The sequence below is a fragment of the Drosophila melanogaster genome, chromosome 2L, assembly GCF_000001215.4.
Source record: "Drosophila melanogaster chromosome 2L".
Lineage (NCBI taxonomy): Eukaryota > Metazoa > Arthropoda > Insecta > Diptera > Drosophilidae > Drosophila > Drosophila melanogaster.
The window spans coordinates 13307809-13328032 of NT_033779.5; the positions used below are offsets into that span (position 1 = coordinate 13307809).

Consider the following 20224-nt stretch of genomic DNA (forward strand, 5'->3'; position numbering starts at 1 on the left):
AAAATATCATCGTGGAATATATTGTCTGAAGAAAAATGTCAACTATAAGAAAAGGTACGTATTCATACTAGTTTTCAGAGCTTTGTCGTTTGAAACTGTAACTTTTCGCCAATATGGTTCACTTACCGGGATTGTGGACCAGTAGCCAATAGCACATGGTGACGATGAACGCATAGACAGTGGCACAGGTGTAGAGCACCCAGTACAAGTGGTGCAGGCGGCTCTTCTTCGCCTGCCGCACAATCTCGAAGTCCTCGCGCTCCACCATCATGCCCTGGGTCACTATCCAGGCGGCCAGCCAGGCCTGGACTGTGCAGAAGAGCAGTCCCCAGTGGGTCAGGTAGATCCACCACTTGGCATAGTGGTGCTCAAAGTGCTCGTCCGTGCGCCCAATGTCCAGCAAGGAGCAGACCAGTGCCGCCAGGCAGGTGATGGCCGTTATCCATCGGTAGAACAGGTAAACGATGCGCACCTGCGTGTTCCGTTGCCACTAAATATGAGGAAGCTTATTAGATAAAGGATCTAGTTTTCTGAATAATCTATATGGGAAAATAACCATTCCAAGGTACAGATCTATGGATCTGAATATGCTATGGCTCACCTGGCATAGGTAAAAGTTGTGTCGATGCACATGGTCCGGGGTGAACTCCGGGAAGCAGCTGTTCCACAATTTGCTAACCATCATTCTCTGATTGCCCAGGCAGCTGCCCGCGTTGGTGGCGAATTGGTTGAAGCCCTCGCAGCTGTCCTGCGAAGGATATTGGTACGAGTGGTAGGACTGCTGCTGCAGTTGCTGCTGCGACGGCTGGAAGTGCTGATGTTGCTGTGGGAAGTGCGACTGATGTTGCTGGTGATGTTGTTGCTGCTGCTGCTGCTGATGATGCTGCTGCTGCTGCTGTTGTTGGTATTGGTAGGGCTGATATCGCTGGTCCTCAAGGACACGCTGCGACTGACCACCACCACCACCCCGACCGTCTGATCCCGCCGATCCTGCTCCTCCCGCTGCGGCTGAGCCGTGCTCCGTTTGGTACTCGTGTTGCGGCGGCGTCTTGTGGCTGTGCAGGCTGTCCCGGCCGCTGCCGCCGTAGGGATGTAGAAAATCCGGCAGGTCAAGGATGTGGGCCAGCTGCGTGGCAACCTCCTCGTCGTCTTCGTCCTCGTCCTCCTCCTGCAGATGGAAGAAGCGCAGTTCCTCGAGACTCGAGCAGTCCGTGGAGAGCAGTTCCTGCGGCAGGCACTCCTCGAGCAGGTCCTCCTCGTCTTCAGTGGTGCTGGCAAAGCCAGGCAGATAGCCGTAGTTGTCGTAGGCGTCGTACCGCCTGCGGGGTGTGGCCTTGTAGCGATAGCCAGCTTGCAGCTCCTCCGCCGCGCTCCCGTACTCACGGAACGGCGAGGTGGAGACCGCTGATGCTGATGCCGCTGCTGCAACGGCTGCCGGAGTGGGCGGTACCGGTGGCGGAACGGTCCGTGTGCTCCGGCTGCTGAAGTAATAATCGGTGGCTACACTCGGCGCCGGTGGCGGTGGTGGTAAGGCTGCCGGAATGGCCAATGGTGGCAAATAGCCGGGTGAAGTTCCCGCTGATGCTAACAGCGGTGTCGGCGAGGCATCGAAGTTAATAAGCGCCGCTGCCGGATAACCTCCTCCGGAATATCCACCCACGCTCCGGTACGGATACGGAGGATACGGTGCGCTGCCCGGTACACCGCCGCTGCTGGTGGTTCCAATATAGATGTGTGCCGATGTGGACGGCAGATGGTACCAGCTGGAATGGCAGAAGGATGCAAACTATAATCTGTGCTATTACTATTTCTATGTTTATGGATTTAATACCTGGCTAGATTGCCGCTGCCCAGACCGAAGCCCAGGCCCAGTCCGAGACCCAGATCGGTGTTGGTGCTACCGCGACTGAAGTAGTAGCTGTACTGCTGCTGCTGCTGCTGTTGTTGTTGTTGTTGTTGCTGCTGCTGCTGGTGCTGCAGTTGCTGGTGCTGCAACTGCAACTGCTGGGCGGCAAAGAGCTGCTGCTGCTGGGCAATCTGCTGATGCTGCTGATGGGGGGCTGCGTAGTCGGTGAGCCAACGTTGCCGCAGGCAGGAGTAACTCTGCTGCAACTCACGCTCGAGTCGCTGCAGCAGCAATTGTTGCTGCAGCTGCTGTATCTGCAGTTGCTGCTGCTGCTGGGCTAGCAATTGCTGCTGCACGAGCTGCTGGTGCTGTTGCTGCTGTTGTTGTTGCTGCTGTTGGCCACTAATTGGCACCGCTCTAAAGTAAAACTGCGCGTAATCCAATGTGAAGGCGTTCCTCTACAGCTTCGACGCGCGTCTACCGCATTCACGCTTGGCTATAGTTTGCGTCGCTCCCCGCTGTTGCAGTTGTTGCTGCTGTCTTCCGTATCCTTTGTGTCCTTTTGTGGCTTTTGCTCCTGTTGCAGTTGCAAGTGGCAAGACGTCTGAACCTGTAAGTAGAGCAAGGCATTGAGTTGAGTTGGCTGCATTTCAAATGCGAGTGCATAATGCACTCATTAGGCGGGCGTTAAGTATACGCCGTGTGTACACAGAAAAACAGGGGCGTGTGCGTAAATTAGTTTCTGGTTTATAGTAAGTATAATCATTTTATTATTATCTGTATAAACGAACGTTCAAGTAGAGTACTAAAACTTCATTAATTTATGCTTATGATTGTATTCTCTGTAAAATAGATAACCAAGATATAAGCTAATAGATATGGAATGGTTTAAATGGGCTTAGAACATTATGAGCCACCTTAATCCCGACTACGAACCCAGATTGAAAAGGATACAAAATGAAAAGTAAGATTAACTGAGCACACAATTGATGGCTCCTGAAATCGTTTCTTTGAAATGCCAATTTGCAGCCGTGCAAACTTTCTCAGTTTTCGAGGAATTAAAAGGAGCACACAAAAACAGAAACGGTTGGATGGAATCCACGAAGGCAATTTCTTTGAAAGGATGTTCTCTAAACATACGTTGAACATCTAAGAAGTGTAGAGGCATTCAAACGCATACTATGCTCCCTCGAGTGTTGAACTCTGTTGAACTCAAAAATTAGAGCCCATAAAATGGAAATTTGAGGAAGTGTGATGACTTGGTTAGCTTTTAGCAATATATTTGCAAATATAGAAAAAGACTAGAGGAGCAAAAAATTAATATTACTTTTTACTAGTCCCTACATATTTACCTATTCTCACTAATTTCTAATATTATAGTTGAATTAAATTTGTGAAAATATAATGTGCAGCCATTTTGGTCCTATTATCGCCAAATGCCGTGGGCTAAACCATTTCCACAGCATTATCCTTTCGCTGCAGAAATGTCCTTAGCAAGTGTGGGTGGGGCAATAAAATCAAATCAAATTGCGCGTGCCTCAGCAAAACGCAAAACGGCGACCAGGAAGCGCCGTTGTGGCAATTTTGGTTGCGTTGCTTTTCCGCTGCAGAATTGAGTTGCAGTTAGTTGAGATGTCTGCTTCGCGTGGGGAAAATGTCGGGGTAACTGAAGGCAAAAATTGCTGGGTGTGTGTCTGTGTGCATTTGTGCTTTTTGACGTCATCAGCAAATACTTTGCTACTGGCACAGGGACTGGCACTCGTTTTGTTGCTCTTGTTGTCGCTGTTTGCACAGCTGCCATGGGGCCGCATTTAGTTGTTGCCACTACCGCTGCCTGTAGCTGGTTGTTGCAACATTTACATTGGCAATTTGCTTGGAAAAGCACTTGCGCCACCATCCTCCATGTACCAGCCATTCGGAGCACACACACAACACAGACGCCAACGGACCCACTTCCGGCCACAAGTCTGTGCTTTTGGCCTAAACCGAACTTCCGACATTTTCACCATGACCTGAACACCCTTTTGTTTCGCTGGGCTTACTCCAGGGGAAATCAGGATGGGCTCCTTTTATAATATGCATTAATTAAATTAAATACTTCATTTTTCGCTAATAGATTTGATGTTGTAATGTAATTAACCTTCGATAAATTCTATAAATGCGCTGTGATTTATATATCTACATGATCATATTATATATACCAATGACATATTTGTGATGAATCAATTCCAAGTTTATTTTAGCAAAAAATCCAGTCTGGTAATTGATAAAATTGTCAATGTGTAAAAGAGAATTCATGGTTTCCTAAGTAAAACACAAAGATCCGCTGACACAGCTTGTGTTTTTTGTGTCTTTTTCTTTGGGTTTTAAATTCCACTTTTCCTGTGGAAAAACCACGTTTAACTTGTGTGAAAACTTTTTGCTTCCAACACTTTAAGACTCCTCTGCGTGATGGCAAAAACAATAATAAAAAGATCCAAAAGAGAGCGAGTAAAGTTTGATTCAACATTTAGTTAAAGTCGTTTGTATTGTTTTTCAGCGTTGGCTGTTTATTTATAGCCCACTTGGCGGACAAAAGTGGAGAAAAAATGGAATTTGACAATAGTTTTTGCAGCGGCAATTAGGGGAACGCAGAACGGTGCAGGTCATAAAGCCGAGAATGAATTGCACAACAAAGTTGCAATTGAAATGGAAATTGAATTTTAATGGCCATTCGTACAGATCGCGCAGAATCCAACGTGGAGTCGTACTCCAGAGTGAGCGAATGGCTCAATAGACGAACAATTGTGTGCTTAAGCTGCATCATAAATTCACTGAAGTGCTCGCCGGGCAAACAAACAAAGCACACACGTTGTGGACAACGTGTCGTATGCGCGATGGCAGATGAAGTGCACGCGTTGACGGCGCTCAAAGAACTATAACATTAATGCTAATTTAATTAGGAAAACGTGCCAATGCATGATTGTTTGCTATATACTACGAAATCTGAAAAAAAATTTAATACACTTTAATTCAATGCATCAATGCCTCTACAATTAAATTCTTTTTTGTCTAAGTTCGAATAGCGATTATTAATTTTCGCATTCCCTGAAAAGTTTTTCTCTAATCTTTGACTGGAATCCCCATAAGATCAGAGCAAGTTCCTTTCAGTTCAAAGTCCAAATAAACAGCAATTCAGGCACATAACTTGCCAAGCACTTGAAGCCTTAGAAATTTGCAGTATTTTCCCCAGAAGCCACTCACTTCCCTGTTCCACTGAAATAAGCAAAAGTAAAGTAAAAAAAAAGAAGAAAATTTGTTCATTTTAATTAAATTGCATTCTCCTCGCAGTGCCACTTTCATCCGACGAAGGATACTTTAAGCGAATCTCCCTCCAAAATACGCACACTTGGCTGACTTGGAATTTCTGTTAATCAAACTCAGCGTTGAGCATGAAAATGCTTAATTGTATTATTACATAACTTTTATCCAACCAAATGGAGCGTCAAGTGTGGATGCGGACCAAGCATATTTCGCATTTTACTCGAGACACAAGTCGTTGGCAATTAATCCATGTGTTCGCCAAACATAAATCGATGCGGTCTCAAAGGATAATTAATACGTCACCAGAACATAGAAATCTGAACATGACAGCAGCCAGTCGAATTTCATATGCTTTATATGACATAACTTAAGTGCTCGCTCAATAGCATACATGATTACATCCATGGAAAATGCTCAACCACAATGAAATCAACGAATTGCCAAAATTTATAAATGACAACGCACATTAAACACAAACAACTAGACGACCAAATGTAAATACGTAGATTTGTCATATTCCAGTTGCAGTTAAAAATTGATAAGGTACCGAGAAACAGCTTTTGTTGCACAAATATTGCACTTATTGTTAACCAAAACTCAGGTTATGATTTCCTGGAATTCATTAGGAAATTCATTGAGCCACTTTGTGCTTTTTTGAGTGCATTTACGCATTTTCATGCGCATATGCATTTCCCAGTATGACTTTTGTGTTGCAAGTCTTTCCAAGCTAATATACATTTTACTGCAAGGTGGCAAGCGAGGATGATCCATGAAGCCAGGATACGAGGCTCCCATAGAAGTGGCTACCTGAGGCGAGAGAGGTGCAACGTGTGTGTCTGTGTAAACAGGAAGTGTTGCACCGCAGACAATGTTGCTGCAAAATAGCCACTCAAATAGGCACCCTACTCCATGCCACGCCCCTTCGTCTACCATTTGGTATTTTGAAAAAATATTTGCCTACATGGAATTATGAGGAGCCATCATTTAATGAATGGCCTGCCACCTGTGCACGCTCTTAATGAGCTAAAATACGGACTGTGTTGCCAGTCGGATGTTAACTGCGGATGTTTGCCAACGTGTGCACATATGTACATACATATATGCATCTGAATATGAGGGTAAGAAGCTTTTCAGCTACGTTCTGGTTGTGTAATTTTCTTTGATTATATGCACAATGCCGAATACCCTGTCCTTATGCCACACAAAATAAACTAGCAAATATGTTATGGTGTGGCTTAAGCTTTCCGAACGAGTGTAGCTTCCAAATTAATTTCAAATAAATAGTGATACAAGACTGCATTTAAAATGCAATAAACTTTGGAAATTGGTGTTGGAATGCATGTGGAAAAGAGCACTATTTGCATTTCGGCTGACACGATGAGGCAGCAATGAACATTTGTCCTGTTTGTGGCACATTCAAATAAATATTCGCTCACAAAGCACTTGATAGCAATTGTGTGCCCGACTTAAAGCCAACATTAAGTTTGGTTTCTTTCACCGAAAAATTAATGGCCCGGCATTGGAATCTTGTTTATGGCATATATACACAAAATAGTTTGGCCAAAAAGCCGAAAAAAGTCAGAGCTGCCATAAATCAGAAGGAAAAAGTGAGTGGAGCAAACGGTGGAGGGGGGCCAGAACGAATATTGCTGCGGCAGCAAAGGGAAAGTTTGAAAAACGGCTTCGAGAGGGAAATGCTGAGGAAGTGGAGATTCCACGACACATTTGTGGCTGGCAGACGGGGAATGAAAATGGAAATATATTTCCGCCAACGACAATCAGGTGAAATGCAAAAAGTGTCGAGGAAGTTGTCAAAACACTGAGATAACATTTTCTGGCCAGGACATTGATGGCCAACGAGCTGTAGAAGATGTGCTATATCCTGGCCCTAATTAAGGACGGGGTCTAACTTGTCTCTTTGCGATTTTCAAAGTACATTCATTTGTGGAGGAACTTTTCCATCCTGGCGGCTTTTGTAGGCTCCGTTTTTATTTATCGTGCCACAGCATCATCGAGGGCAATATATTTTCACTGCGCTTGCATTTTACATAATTTTTACCCCAAAGCCCCCATCTGCATAATTTCAAGGATTTTTACACAGAAGCCTTCAAAAGAAATTAATCTTGCCGACGCGAAACCAACGAAAATTTACGAGATACCTTGCCAAAGGTGAAAGCACATTTTTCCGCCAATAAATATTTGTATTCACAACTATTAATTGGGGTTTTAAATAAATGCCGCTTCAAGGGAAACAAGTTAATCAACATGCCACTGAAGGCAACCTGGGACTAATCGAATTTAATCAAAGTTAACAATTGCTGTCATTTAATTAACACATAGAAAACCTTGTTCGTTTCAAAAGGACGAAGGGGGTAAGTAATTTGAAAAACTCGGGCAGGGATGTAAACAAATGAGAAATCCCAGTAATTGAAAGGAATCCGAACAACAAAACCCTTTGGCACAAAAGCCGCGAGTGGTAAAAACAATTGCTTCCCAGCATTTATAGTGCTAGCTAACTTTTTGCACTCACTGTGCAGCACACTACTGTTTTTATTACATGTTAGAAAAAAACCTTTTTTATGGTGAATATGATATGGTAACATGTAGGAAAGCAAACTATTATCACAGCATGCTGCTTTAAATGTTAATTATGTTATGGCCTTTAATTTATTTAAATATTATGCCAGTTAACTCATTATGAACGTGGTTATTATCCTCCGAAAGTCCAACGCCAACTCTATAGTGAACTGTGAACCCATTAACTTCCACTTATCGTAAATCAGCTGTTCGTGGTTGACATTCTTGAAAAATCATGCAGCGCTGCCCCTGCAATATTGCAGAATGGTTGAATGGCACAAATGGTTGAAAAACACACAAATATGGCATGCAGGTCATCCTTTTTTTTTCCTTCTACCGAATACCATAAATCACATAAATGTGTGGCCGCATCAGCGGCATTCACAGAAAAACGTATAAAAAAAACAAGCAAGTGTAAAACCGGCGAAACAACGACGCCAGCTCAATATCAGCATCAACTTTTAGTTCAATTAAGCGTTACGCTGATGGCATTCCAGAACTTCCGAAGGCTTCTTTAAATTTATGGCTTTCATAAGGGAGATTTAACATAATGAGGAGCATCGTAAAAATGGCTCAAAATTCCTTAATGTCCAGTTAGCCACAAATCGCATTAAGGCCAGTCAAAATAGCCATATTGGCTTTAATGTCATGGCTTCGGCTTTACTTTTTGGTTATTTAATGTGCTCATGTACATGAACGACTCTCAACCAATTATTATTCCTCGAATTTCATCAACAAACTCTTTTTCAGCATACAAATTCAATGCCGCTGTCATCCGCACTCATCAATAAGGCTTATAAATGCACACGAAAATGGCATTTAAATAAAAATCATCAATATAGATTTTCCAGTCATGGACAACGAAATCAGTTGAATTTGTAAAAAGCTCAGTTTTTTTTTACTAAAATCGTGCAAAAACCACAAACATAACAAATGCATAGCAAAAACAGAAAAGAGGTCGAAACAAGAAAAAAAAAAACATTGGACAGAAAACACAGGCGGATGAACACGGGTCGGAAAATGCTTCAAATGCTGCAAATGCGTTCGTTCGCTGCGAATCAATATGGATTTGTAGGAGGGGAGGGGTGCGGAAAATCAACAATAACAACATACTGAATAACGTCAAACTAGACCATGAAAACGGGGGAAAATTCCAATGAAAAGATACCTACTACGCACTTAAAGAAAACACTATTGCATGTCAACAAAGCGAAATGTTATCTGTTAACGAGCCGTTAAAACATTATCTATAAAATAATATTAAAGGTTATTCTTATTTATGTGTATATAAAAATGTACTAGAGAGATTTTATAAAGATAAATGGTCAGTTTCGGTCAGTTTAAAAGGGTTAACTGTTCGCCGCAGTGTAAAATCCATGGCAAAAGCATACGCCCCGTTGCACGTGATGCACCCAAAAGTATGCAACGCTTCTTCAGCAGCAGCAGCACAGTTTTCTCTGGAAAACTGCGGTTTTGGTTTTGGTTTGGTTTTTATTATTTTGAATTTCTCCATTTTGCCGCTTAGAGCCGAGACACAAAATCGCACCACGTTGACCGCAATTAAAGCGAAATGTCCGGATGATGAAGGTTTTAGGGGCGAAAGTGGGGCAGATGGAAACAGTTTTTTTTCTACCTTGCTGGCCGGCGACAAAGAAACTTCCCCGAAGAGCCCGAATAGACAGTGCTCATCTATGCTGACAGTTGAGTGAGAATGCAGCACAAGAAATTTACTGTCAGCCAGAAAGGAATAAGGCTTTTCGCTGGAATTTATTTCGCTAGTCGCAAGAAATTAAAAGACAAAGGTAGCCGCCAGGAAATGCCAGGACAATTGTGGCAGTAGCCTCAGGAGGACTTGTTTCCTTCAACTTTGAGGCATGTCTACTTTAAAGGATACAATCGGATACTTAAATGTTGCATATAATTTAAAAAAAGAGAAAATGCTGTAATAGACGGATAGTATACGTTTTGTTGTTCCATAGAATGCTGACAAGATTTGTAAAATTTATATGAAATAAGTAGTAATATTAAACAGCCATAGGATAACCAGCGATTGCCTAATGATACATTTTACCAATTAATTCTCTTTCTCACCCAAAACATTCGCTTCCGTATTCATGGAAGGGTTGGGATCGCACAGAATACAATTAGTGTGTGATAAATAGTCCCAGAAGACAACTGTGCCCCCCTTGAGACATTTGATGCAATGCCAACAGGGGGCAACAAACATGATATATCTAAGTTCATCTATTGAAAGTCATTGTGCTGCACTAACTACCGACAGATGGCTGCACTTTCAGTCCTTCGGACTGCCAGCCATGTGGTTAGGTCGCCCCCTTGGGCGACCACCAGACCACCAGAGCACCCGACCACCAAACCATCGGTCCTTCAGCTGACATATTGTGTGAGTCGAGTCAGCTGCTCGGCCTATTTGGCATTTAGCTAGACGACATTTCTGAGCCCTCCTGGATGCTAGTAGTTTGGGCTGCAATTAAAATTGTTAACCCTTGTGTAAAATCGCATTGGGGCTTGCTGCTCTTGTGGGCCAAGATCCGGCAGCTGTCGCACCGTTCGGCTAAAACTTGGGATTTATGGCATAAATAATTAAGTATAGGCAATTTAGTGGTGACGAGCAAATATAGAGCAGTTACTAACCCAAATGGAACGAGGCTAACGTAGGTTATTGACATTGGCACCATGTGAAATGTGGCCATGACTTAAATCGGTGCGGTTCTCTGTGGTCAATAGTCGTTGGGTTCTGCAGTTGATGGCCAAAACATTCGTTTTTCCCGGAATGCCAATAAAGCTTCCTTGGACATTTTGATTCACAGATAAAATGTTCAATGATTTTACCACTCACATCTTGTGAGTGAGAGCATATGCGTAAATACGAATGTCGACATTATCGGGGGGTATAAAAACTGCAGCAGCCAATTTGGGCACAACTCAAATTTGAACTGGAACATATGTCATCCCATCGAATGCAATGCCCGGAAATCGACAAGTCGTCACAAGAACATGCAAATGGATTGCAAAAAGCTTTAGGAACTCTGTTTCCTTTTTATATGTCCTCCAAGGCGGAAGGCGAAAATTGTCAACGGCTTGTCGGCGCCTAAATGTATGCCATGAATTTGTGTGCGCCCGCATATTTGCAGATTTCGCAGAGAAACTTTTGCCATCGGTTCACAACCTTCGAATTTTCGCGGAGGAAAAGTTTTGCTGGCAGGGCCCCTAAAAAATTCAAAAATATATTTATGTATATGTATATCCCCCAGTTTGTCTGCCAAACAATTGGCAAATATTTATAGTCTAATTGTGAGTGCGATTGAGATTGTACAAATACGTTTTCTCTTTGAGCCTCCAGCCCACACCTTTTCGCACCAATATCCAGGCACCCACTTTGTGGCCCGGCACAAAGAAGTCTTCAATTTAGTCCTCTAAAGGATGTGCAGTGGGTTAGGTTTGTTCGGGTGGAGGACAGGGCACGTCGGGTCGGGTTGGGCTGGGTCGCATTCGCAATCTCCGATCCTAACCGGAGGTCGCATACTCATACATACATATATGTATGCATTCAGATATCTATACATCCATATCGAAGGCGCGCCTTTTGTGCTTCTGACACTTGTCAAAGCTATAGGAATTTCGAAATAAACAATGTAGGTATCAGTCGACAGTGCACAGTGTGCTAAACTAGTTGGAAAAGAGATTTCCACATGACTTCACATTCAATTGAACTTGTAATCCTGGGGGATTATTCACTTATCTGTGACAAAATAAGTGAAAAGTGTTTGCAACCACTTGGAGATTTGGGGAATTCAAGAAGACGAACTTTTACAGTTGCACATAAGCATCAAAATCTTACAGCATTTATAAAGACTAAATTTCAATTTAACTTAAGTTTTACGAATATTATTATTATGATTGTGTTAAGTTATAAATTTTTTTGATTCTCAGCCCACTGTATTTTCCCACGATACGAGCTTTAACATCCTAATGGTGTATATACATATACGAAGAAACGGTTTGTTGAGCAGCTGCTGGTTGCAAAGGACATGGGGCACTAACACCACTGCACACCAGCTAGTACACACACACACACACACACCCACAAGGCTAGGACCCCCAACTGTCATAAACTAGGATTATGTTGCATAAGCCTGCTTCCTCCTGCTTCATTGTTATTGTTGTCGTGAATAGAAGTGAGATGCCTACACAGTTTAAGGCAGAAAAAAAGCTCTATTGCTCCAAAGCCGATAATTAGATTTTGGTTGAAAATTGATGGGTATGTGTCATTCGGCGACGAGGCCGCACTGCAAAGTCCTCGCAAACTAATTGCTGCCTATCGACCTAGCCGGATTCCATTCCCTTTCGTTTGGCAAGCCAATTAGAGCGGCCGACATTTGTTAGTCAAAGCTTAAATGCGTAATTTGATCCATTTGCCAAGATAAAATTTGCCGGCCCAGTGGCAAGGACAAGCGGGGCGAACTTTCCATTTCCATTACCGCCTCGCCTGGAACTAAATCAAATTTTCCCTTGCACGGCTAAAACGACAGCTTCCGGGGGCCGCATAATCAATAAGTTCGCTTGTGTGGCCTCTGTGTTCACGGCATCCAGTTCTCTGTTCTCAGTTCTGAGCTCTGTGGGCGCGGGCACAATGGCGAAAGTTCGACTTGCTGCTTCATTAAATTTAATTTATAAACTTGCCATAAGCACTAAATCACTGTGCAGCATCTGGAGGAGGGGCAATTCCAGTGCCAGGAGATACACGCTGCTGGCTGCGTCTCCGCTGCGTTGGCACACTCCTTGTGGAACTGCATAAAATGGCGACCAGTGGCCAAAATGGCGGTCCATAAACATCCGGTCTCCTCTTGCTCTTCCACTTCCACTTCCCGTTTGCGTTTTTGTTTCTGCAGCTGCTGACCACCGTTATTTACATGGCAACAAAATGGCTGAAGGAAAAGGGGCGACAAAATAAAAACCCAAAATATGAACATATTTATGCAAAATAACCCAAGGCTGCGAGGAATGGAGCACTTGACAAACAATCGACGAATATTCGCAAAAAGTTTTGCAGATAGAGAAGTTTCATCTACAAATTCTGAAGCTCAGAAAAAGCCAATCAAAATCGGTTATATTCTACCCTAGTTCGAAACTTTTGATTATTGACCAGCAAAAATAGTTTAATATCTATTTATTGAAGCGTGTATAATTTAACACACTTTTGACTTGTGAAATCGTAAACGCAAAAGGATACGAGGAAAATCAATGGTTGAAAAGCACCAAAGCCTAAAATACTGAAATGGAAAAAAACATCGGAATCAACTATAAAAGGGCTAACATTTGTTTAATGTTTTTGTTGAAGCTGTCTAAGTCGACATTCAAGCCATTTGTTTGTTGTTGACATTTTTCGTGCTTTTTCGCCTTCTTGTTGCTCAAGCATTTCCGCTTGGCGCTAAAATGTGTGCTACACTTTTTTGTTCGCCCCACACACACACACACACACACGCGCAAATATACACTTTTTGAGCTGGCTGCCTGTTTGTGTCAGGGACCGTCTATAAGAAACGACAATTTATAAGACCACGCCCCCCAGCTGGCGTGGCCCCGCCCCTATTTTTCCCCATTCTGCGTGTGACAAGCGCGTGTGTCGAGTGATTTTTGTGCGAACTGACTTCTGATAATCGGAATTAGTCTGCTACAATTCCACTTGCCAACTGTACGTGGATGAACCTGTTGGGGGCTTTAATTAACTTGCTTCACTGCAAGGACGTGATCGTTGGCACATAAGACAACTTTCCACAAATTTCCTTCCCATCATAATTGTCCTCTTCATAGCAAAGCTAAATGAACATATTTCACAATGAAATTGTTGCCCAGAGCTTCAATATTTAATTATTTATTCATAGCTGAAGAAGCTCATAATTAACCAAATCAATGCCATTTGATTTTATTATTATTGTTAAAACGAGAATGCTTTTATTTTATTTATTTCTTTGAGAAATACGCACAATTAGCAATAATTGTTTCTGATAACAAGGCAGTTATTTATTTTAAAACTTGTGCATCATTTGCACTTTTTAAAATTTCTAAAATGCGTCGACATTATACCAAATAGAGCTAAAGTATTATGATTGAGTTATGTAGTCAAATGCAAAATTTAAGCTGTCTGTTTGGGCCCATTTAAGGATAATCAGGGCCTAAATCAGCAGCATTTGAGAGGCATTCAGACATCGCGGCGCCCACTAAAAGTGGCACAAGGGCCATTCCACGAAACCCTTCGACGCGGCCCATTGATTCATAATAACAGGTGAGAGACAATTGGCGCCATCCAAAAGGCGCTCCTTTGAATTATGTTAAGTGGACGAGTGTCTCTGCAATTCTGTCCATTCCATTCTGCTCAATTGTGTTTATTTGCGCGAACTGCGCCCAATGGCAGATGACAAAAAGACGCTTGACCTTATGGCGCTAAAGGCAAGTCCTGAGCGCTGAGTGCCCACTCACACAGGACGAAGGCGATGTGTCGCCAGAGAAAAATTCGTTACTCGCAGTGCGAAGTGCCACGCCCTCGGCCTGGCCCTCGCCCACTTTCCCAGGCTCATAATGATGAGATGCTTTTCTCTTCCTCTCTCTCTCTCTCTCTCTCTCTCTGTCTCTCGCTCTGTCTTTTTTCGTCTGTCTTTTTCGCAACAACAGCGAAAATTTTCAATGTTGTACGCGAAATTGTTGACAAAGTTTGCCTCAAGGCAAACACAATGCCAAAGTGGGCTGGGAAGTCTCAGTTTCAAGGCAGCACCAAACAACCAACCCACCCAGCCACGCCCCTCGTTGGCAACATAAAAATAAAATTACACAAGAAATTAAATTAGCGCAAATAGAAGCGCACTGCAAAGGAAAAAAAAAGAAGGAAAATTAAAATTTACTTGCCATAAAAACGACTGTTGTGACACTTGAAACGACGCAGGACGACTGAGGGAAGGGAATGACAAACAGCGGCCAACAAACGAAAACAATAAATTAAATTCAGAGCAGCAGGGCCATAGGCGTCAAAGGCGACTAAGTGCTCCGAGTGGCAGGCTCAAGGATCTGCAGTGCCACCTCCTCCTCCTCCTCCTCCTCCTCCTCTAACCACCTTCCCGTCCAGTCAGACGTCTCGCTATCAACATCAACCCTCCTCCACCTTCGTGGTTTCAAGTAGCCTCATAATAAACAGGCAAGTGCAACAGTGACGCATTTCCAGTCGGCGCCACTAAAAACCTCTAAAGCATCGCTCAAGTGCGGCGATGGATCATTTTGTGCGAATGGATGGATATGGAACAATTAGGACCGAATGAGCGACAGGTGGACAGCTTTTAACCATCCAACTTAAACAGCAACGAAATACAGCACAATTTTGCTGTTTAGCTATCTCAACCTAGAAACATTGGTATTTAGATACGAAATTGAAAATGTTGAATTCAGTTTTAAAATATTACATTATATAAATGATTATACGAACAAATTTATTATATCACAGTTTATTTAAACTTTACGTGCTTTTGTTTTTTATCTTATGCTCTCATATACCTTTTTTATATAAAGGTATAACGAATTATCTTTTTATACAACAAAATGTCATAAAGGTATATTAGTTTATATCTAAAACATACTTTTTGGGCGCTCTATAAGTTATTTGATTTAAAGCCATTATTTTAATTGCTTTCTCTCCGCTCATTTAGCCTCCAGGTCAGTCCGAGCATCTTGACAGCAAATTTGCAAATGGATTTTAGTGGGCTATTTTTGGCAAATGTAGCATACCTCGGGGAAAGTTGCAGCGAAGGACAAGCGACTGCAATCCCCTCCTCGCCCCCCTTCTCCCACTGCCACTGCCATATATGTAAATCGTGCCATTTTTGCGCTTTACGTATGTCAATTTAAAATGCAATTCGAATTGCGACAGCTATGTGGCTGAAAACTGGCAGTGGGACTTGTGGCGTGGGTGGATATGAACCAGTTTATCCTTGGTGGCTGCACTGTGTGTGTGTGTGTGTGTGTGTGTTTTGATGAACGGACGTGGCTGGGGCCGTGCCAGCGTAATGAAACAGTGCGTCAAATATTAGCCATTCGAGGTTTTGCGAAAGTTTTGCGAAACTGCAACAAAATGTGGCAAAGGCCGCACCACAGTAGGCGGGCAAAATTTGCACAGGCGCCCACATGAGCCGAACCAGATACAGAAACGTATGTGCATGCAACTGTCACAGTTGCCCAGGGGACAAGTTCTAGGAGCTGCCAAGCTACCTTTTTTCCAGCTTCCACAAAAATCATCCAACAAAAAATTCGACAGGTGCTGCAAGTGCTGTTTGTGAAATATTCAACCATGTGAGTGCCGAATTTCGGTCGAGAAAGTGCGTGGCAAAAATTCCAGAAAGTATTCTCCACACCAACCTGACCAATTGAAAATAAAACGTGCAAATACCAAAAATGAGCAGTTATTTGCGCACGTTTTCAGTTGCCACTGCAAAGAACGTATAAACAAATTTTTCTTCGAAACACATTTGATGATAACATTTTTGAACAAACTCTGCAAATGTTCATCAGCCACATGTATTTATAAAAAGTTAAAAACTCAAAACTAAAGTTTGCAACATTTAATTGGTACATTTAACTACCTTCCAATCAGTAGAGAGTTATCTTTTAAAGTATTAAACTCGCATAAGGACCATCTACTATATATCTATCAGTTTGGCAACCTGAATTGAAATCCGATTACGACGATTTAACCGCGCCCTGAAAGCTAATTAAATTTACAAAGGCCCGCCAGCATTGACTATTTTCCATCAGCCAACATTATGATGCACACACACCGCAAGGCAAACAATATGGGCCACAATTCAAATTTAAAACCGGCTACACGCAAATACAAGTCAATAAAGGTTCAATGCCTACTCATACCCCCAAACAAAGCTCGTTCATTATTTAAGCAATTTTTTGTGCAAACATGCGGTGGCATCGAAAAGATACGTACAAATGTAAATTGAAGCGAAATGTAAACGAATTCCGATACGGGGGAAAATCTGTGATGGGGAATGATGATGCTGATGGGCTGACGACTTTAAAGCGCCCCAGAATGTTGCCTACATTTCGGGCTTCTGCGCAATCAATCATGGCCGAAATCAATTTTAACGAAAGAAGGCGAACAAAAAAAAAAAAGACACATTCCAAACTGGTTGAAGTGCGTAGTTCACGGAATGACATCCGTGCCGGGAATCCATGGATTCATGTATCCATGGCGATGCCCTTGGTGCTGTCTATTTTGCCAGCTGCTGGAGGTGAAGCAATTGCAGAAGGGGAATCACAAACTGCACGGACACAAACAATGCTCATTAAAATTGGCAAATCATGTGGAAAATGTGTAAATAGCAATTACACAGCCACCCAGTGCGCACACTGCGTATGCGTAATACTGACTTTGTTTACTTCATCGCTGTTAATTAGAAATATGCGCATAACCATTTGCAAAACAATCGCTGAGATTAATTTACATATTTTTGTAGTCCTGTACCACAACATATTTTCTGATCAGTTTCTTCATTGTTATCATCAGATGGAAGTGAAATAATACGTTTGTATTATTACCGATTTTAAGTGTTAAATTTTCCATTAAAAATAATATCAGTCCATTAGGCTTTGAATTAAATGTACAATAAATAAATTGTTGCTTTAAGCTTAAAAGCTTAATGTAACGTAATATTTAATAGCTCATAAAAGTCAAATTTTAAAATATTATATCAAATAATGCCTATTTTATGCATTTCCGAAACACATTTTATAATGCAAGTTGGTCATTTGCCTAAATTATTACCTTTCTTAATTGCCGAAAATGGAATTCATATGAAAATGCTGTGCTCCTCTCGGCAATTTTTAATTACTCCTATTTGGGATACAAAAAGATAAAGGAAAATGAAAGTCACCTCCCATGATTGATGGCCAATCGAGCGGCCTTGTTGGGTTTGCCAAAATTTGCATTAGGCACGTCGGTCATTTCAGGCTTGATTGCTCGAAAAAAGTACATATTTGGGGTGGAGTAGAAAGTTTGTTTTAAATTATAGTCAATTATATAACGGCACATTAGCTTCGAATTATTTGGGCTATTGAAACGCTTGACTGCAGCTCTTAATGGGCATGCAGAGTTTCGGGTGCTGAAGGTGTAATTATCAGTGATGATGTGGCTGGGAGTTAACCACCCGATTTGTTTATTGAAACTTAAATTTGATTTAAATTGATTTGCGGTTTTGCGCGTGCTTATGCAGCATAATTATGTGTATATCAACATTTAAATCATTTTGATGCCAAAAACGAGATTAAAGTACTTAACCGACACTAGATGGAGCCTGCGTATACTTTAGGCAACATTACCTTTAAAGAAGGAAATGGAAGTAAAGGATATCTAATGGTAACTACCCAAAAAGTTTATTGAAACTTAAAGTGATTTGCGGTTTTGCGTATGCTTGTGCACCATACCTCTGTTTAAATCAACATTTAAATCTAATGCCAAACACATATTTATATACTTAACCGCCGCTAGGTGGAGCCTCTGTATACTGTCCGCAATGTTTGCTTTAAAGGAAGTGTAAGTAAAAGTTACCTAATAGCTTAAATGCTGAACTACAGCGTTTTCTATTGCCTCAGGAATAGCGTTTTTTTGCTGCTTACGGATAAAATGTTTGCCAATTTGTATCATTTGCAAATTCCCTACATTTTTAGTGTATTTTACTATGCTTTTCCATTTCCAACGAAGCAAACTAAGTCCCCCCCAGTTCTACGCAGTTGGTTTTTATGCTCCATTGAAGCGCTTAAGTCGTTTCTGCACCTAGACGGCAATTAATTTCGGGCAACTCTCGAAGGGAAGTTGGGCTTTTAGTACCGCTGGCAGGCAGTTTGGCCCAAAAATCAATGCCACATGTTAAATATCGTGGGAAAAACACAAATACCAACGGCGGCGCTGGGGGGCGTGGCAGTTGGAGGGTTAAATGTTGAATGAGGCCAGCAGGCAGCGCAAAACATAATGAACATTGTTGTCGCACTTCCTGTCTCTCAGTGCCTGTTCTTCGGGCTGTTGTCGCTGGGTCATAAAAGATGGAAATACTTCAGGCACACAAAAGCCAGCAGCATTGACGAAAAGTCAACATATCCAGCGAAAAACGACGAGCACACTGCCTTGTGGGCCGTTAAGTGTGCAATATTTATTTTGTATAAAACGCGTGCCACGAATAACAACGGCGGGAAAAGCGATGCCATCAAATGAAACGAAAAGGTAGAGAGTAATGCTTTCACTCCACGAAAGGATATTTTCACACGGTCATGAACTTTGGGCCAGTTAAAGAGTTAGTGCCGCAACTTGGAGGCACTTCATAGAATCGTCTCCTTTCAAATAAATCTATTAAATCATATATGTATATTTTTGGGCTTTTAAAGAAACGCAATATGTTCCGTAAATAAATTTTAAGGGTATTATTTCTGCAAGGCACGCATTTTCTGCGATGTGCGACTGCGCTCCAACATTAATTGAAATATTCATGGCAAATTTCCTGCTGAAGTTTATTTTTAGCCTGGCCAAAGGACTGGTTATATTTTTTCTGTAATTATTTATTCATGGGCAGACTGGATAATATTTCGTGTTGCAATCGAGACTCTTACCAAAGTTAGTCAACTAAAACTGATAATCAGCCAAAAAAAAAAAAACTAACTTTATTGTGCGATTTATTTACTGTCAACGCTCAGTTGTTATTAATTTTAAAAATGTATTTTCATTTATTGCAGCTGCCAATCCAAGCGCATCGAAACACATCGGTTAGGTTTTTTCTTAGAAAAGAAAACTCACAAGCATTTAATAATTTATTTGTATGATTTACCGCATTTGCAACTTAAACATATTATGGAATTAAGTAATGGATTTAAAAATTTAAATGCTTTAAGTATGATGGTTCTTAAAGTATTAAGCAGCTTAAACAAAATCAAAATGAAATTGCAAATCTCTGACAATTGTGCTTCAAAGTTTATGAATTTGTAGATATGTATAAATAAAATTTTGCACTAGCAGCTAATTCCGCATACCATATGTACAAGATGTATGAAAAATCCTGCAAATCATTCAATTAACTTTTTAGACCTTTTCGGTTAATTGAAATTCGGGCGCTGATCGCACGCACTTGATAATGGCCATAAAACATTTTCCCACAATTTTGATTGCAATTCTTATGCCATTTGTCAATATCAACAGATAATTCAATATATATTTAATTGACTCAATTGAATCAGTTGGCTGCGCCCCTCATAAATTTCAAAATCAGACCAATTATGCAAACCGATCGATCGATCGATCGATCAAAGAGGTGATCGCAACGGATGCATTGACTTTGAAATATGTTCATTGTGATATTGCCCCTCATCCGCAGTGGATCAATTTTTGGGCTGGTGAAAGCATTGTGTCAATTGAAGGTGATGCTTGCCCCAAGCGAATGCTAT

General features: G+C 41.7%; 1 protein-coding gene across 4 annotated transcripts in view; it reads right to left on the reverse strand.

Moving 5' to 3' along the window:
• Positions 1–20224, reverse strand: part of hbt (headbutt) — a 29308-nt gene that overhangs the window by 5995 nt on the left and 3089 nt on the right. For 3 of the 4 annotated variants that reach the window (NM_001382118.1, NM_135791.3, NM_001273513.2), the window contains exons 2-4: positions 1832–2456; positions 602–1763; positions 127–490 (exon numbers count right to left, since the gene is read on the reverse strand). In NM_001382118.1, the coding sequence (NP_001369129.1) occupies positions 127–490; positions 602–1763; positions 1832–2289 (1984 nt within the window). In that variant the 5' untranslated portion in view covers positions 2290–2456. Of the gene's footprint in view, positions 1–5; positions 491–601; positions 1764–1831; positions 2457–20224 lie in introns of those variants that run through there. The other variant, NM_135793.4, reaches the window with a different exon arrangement.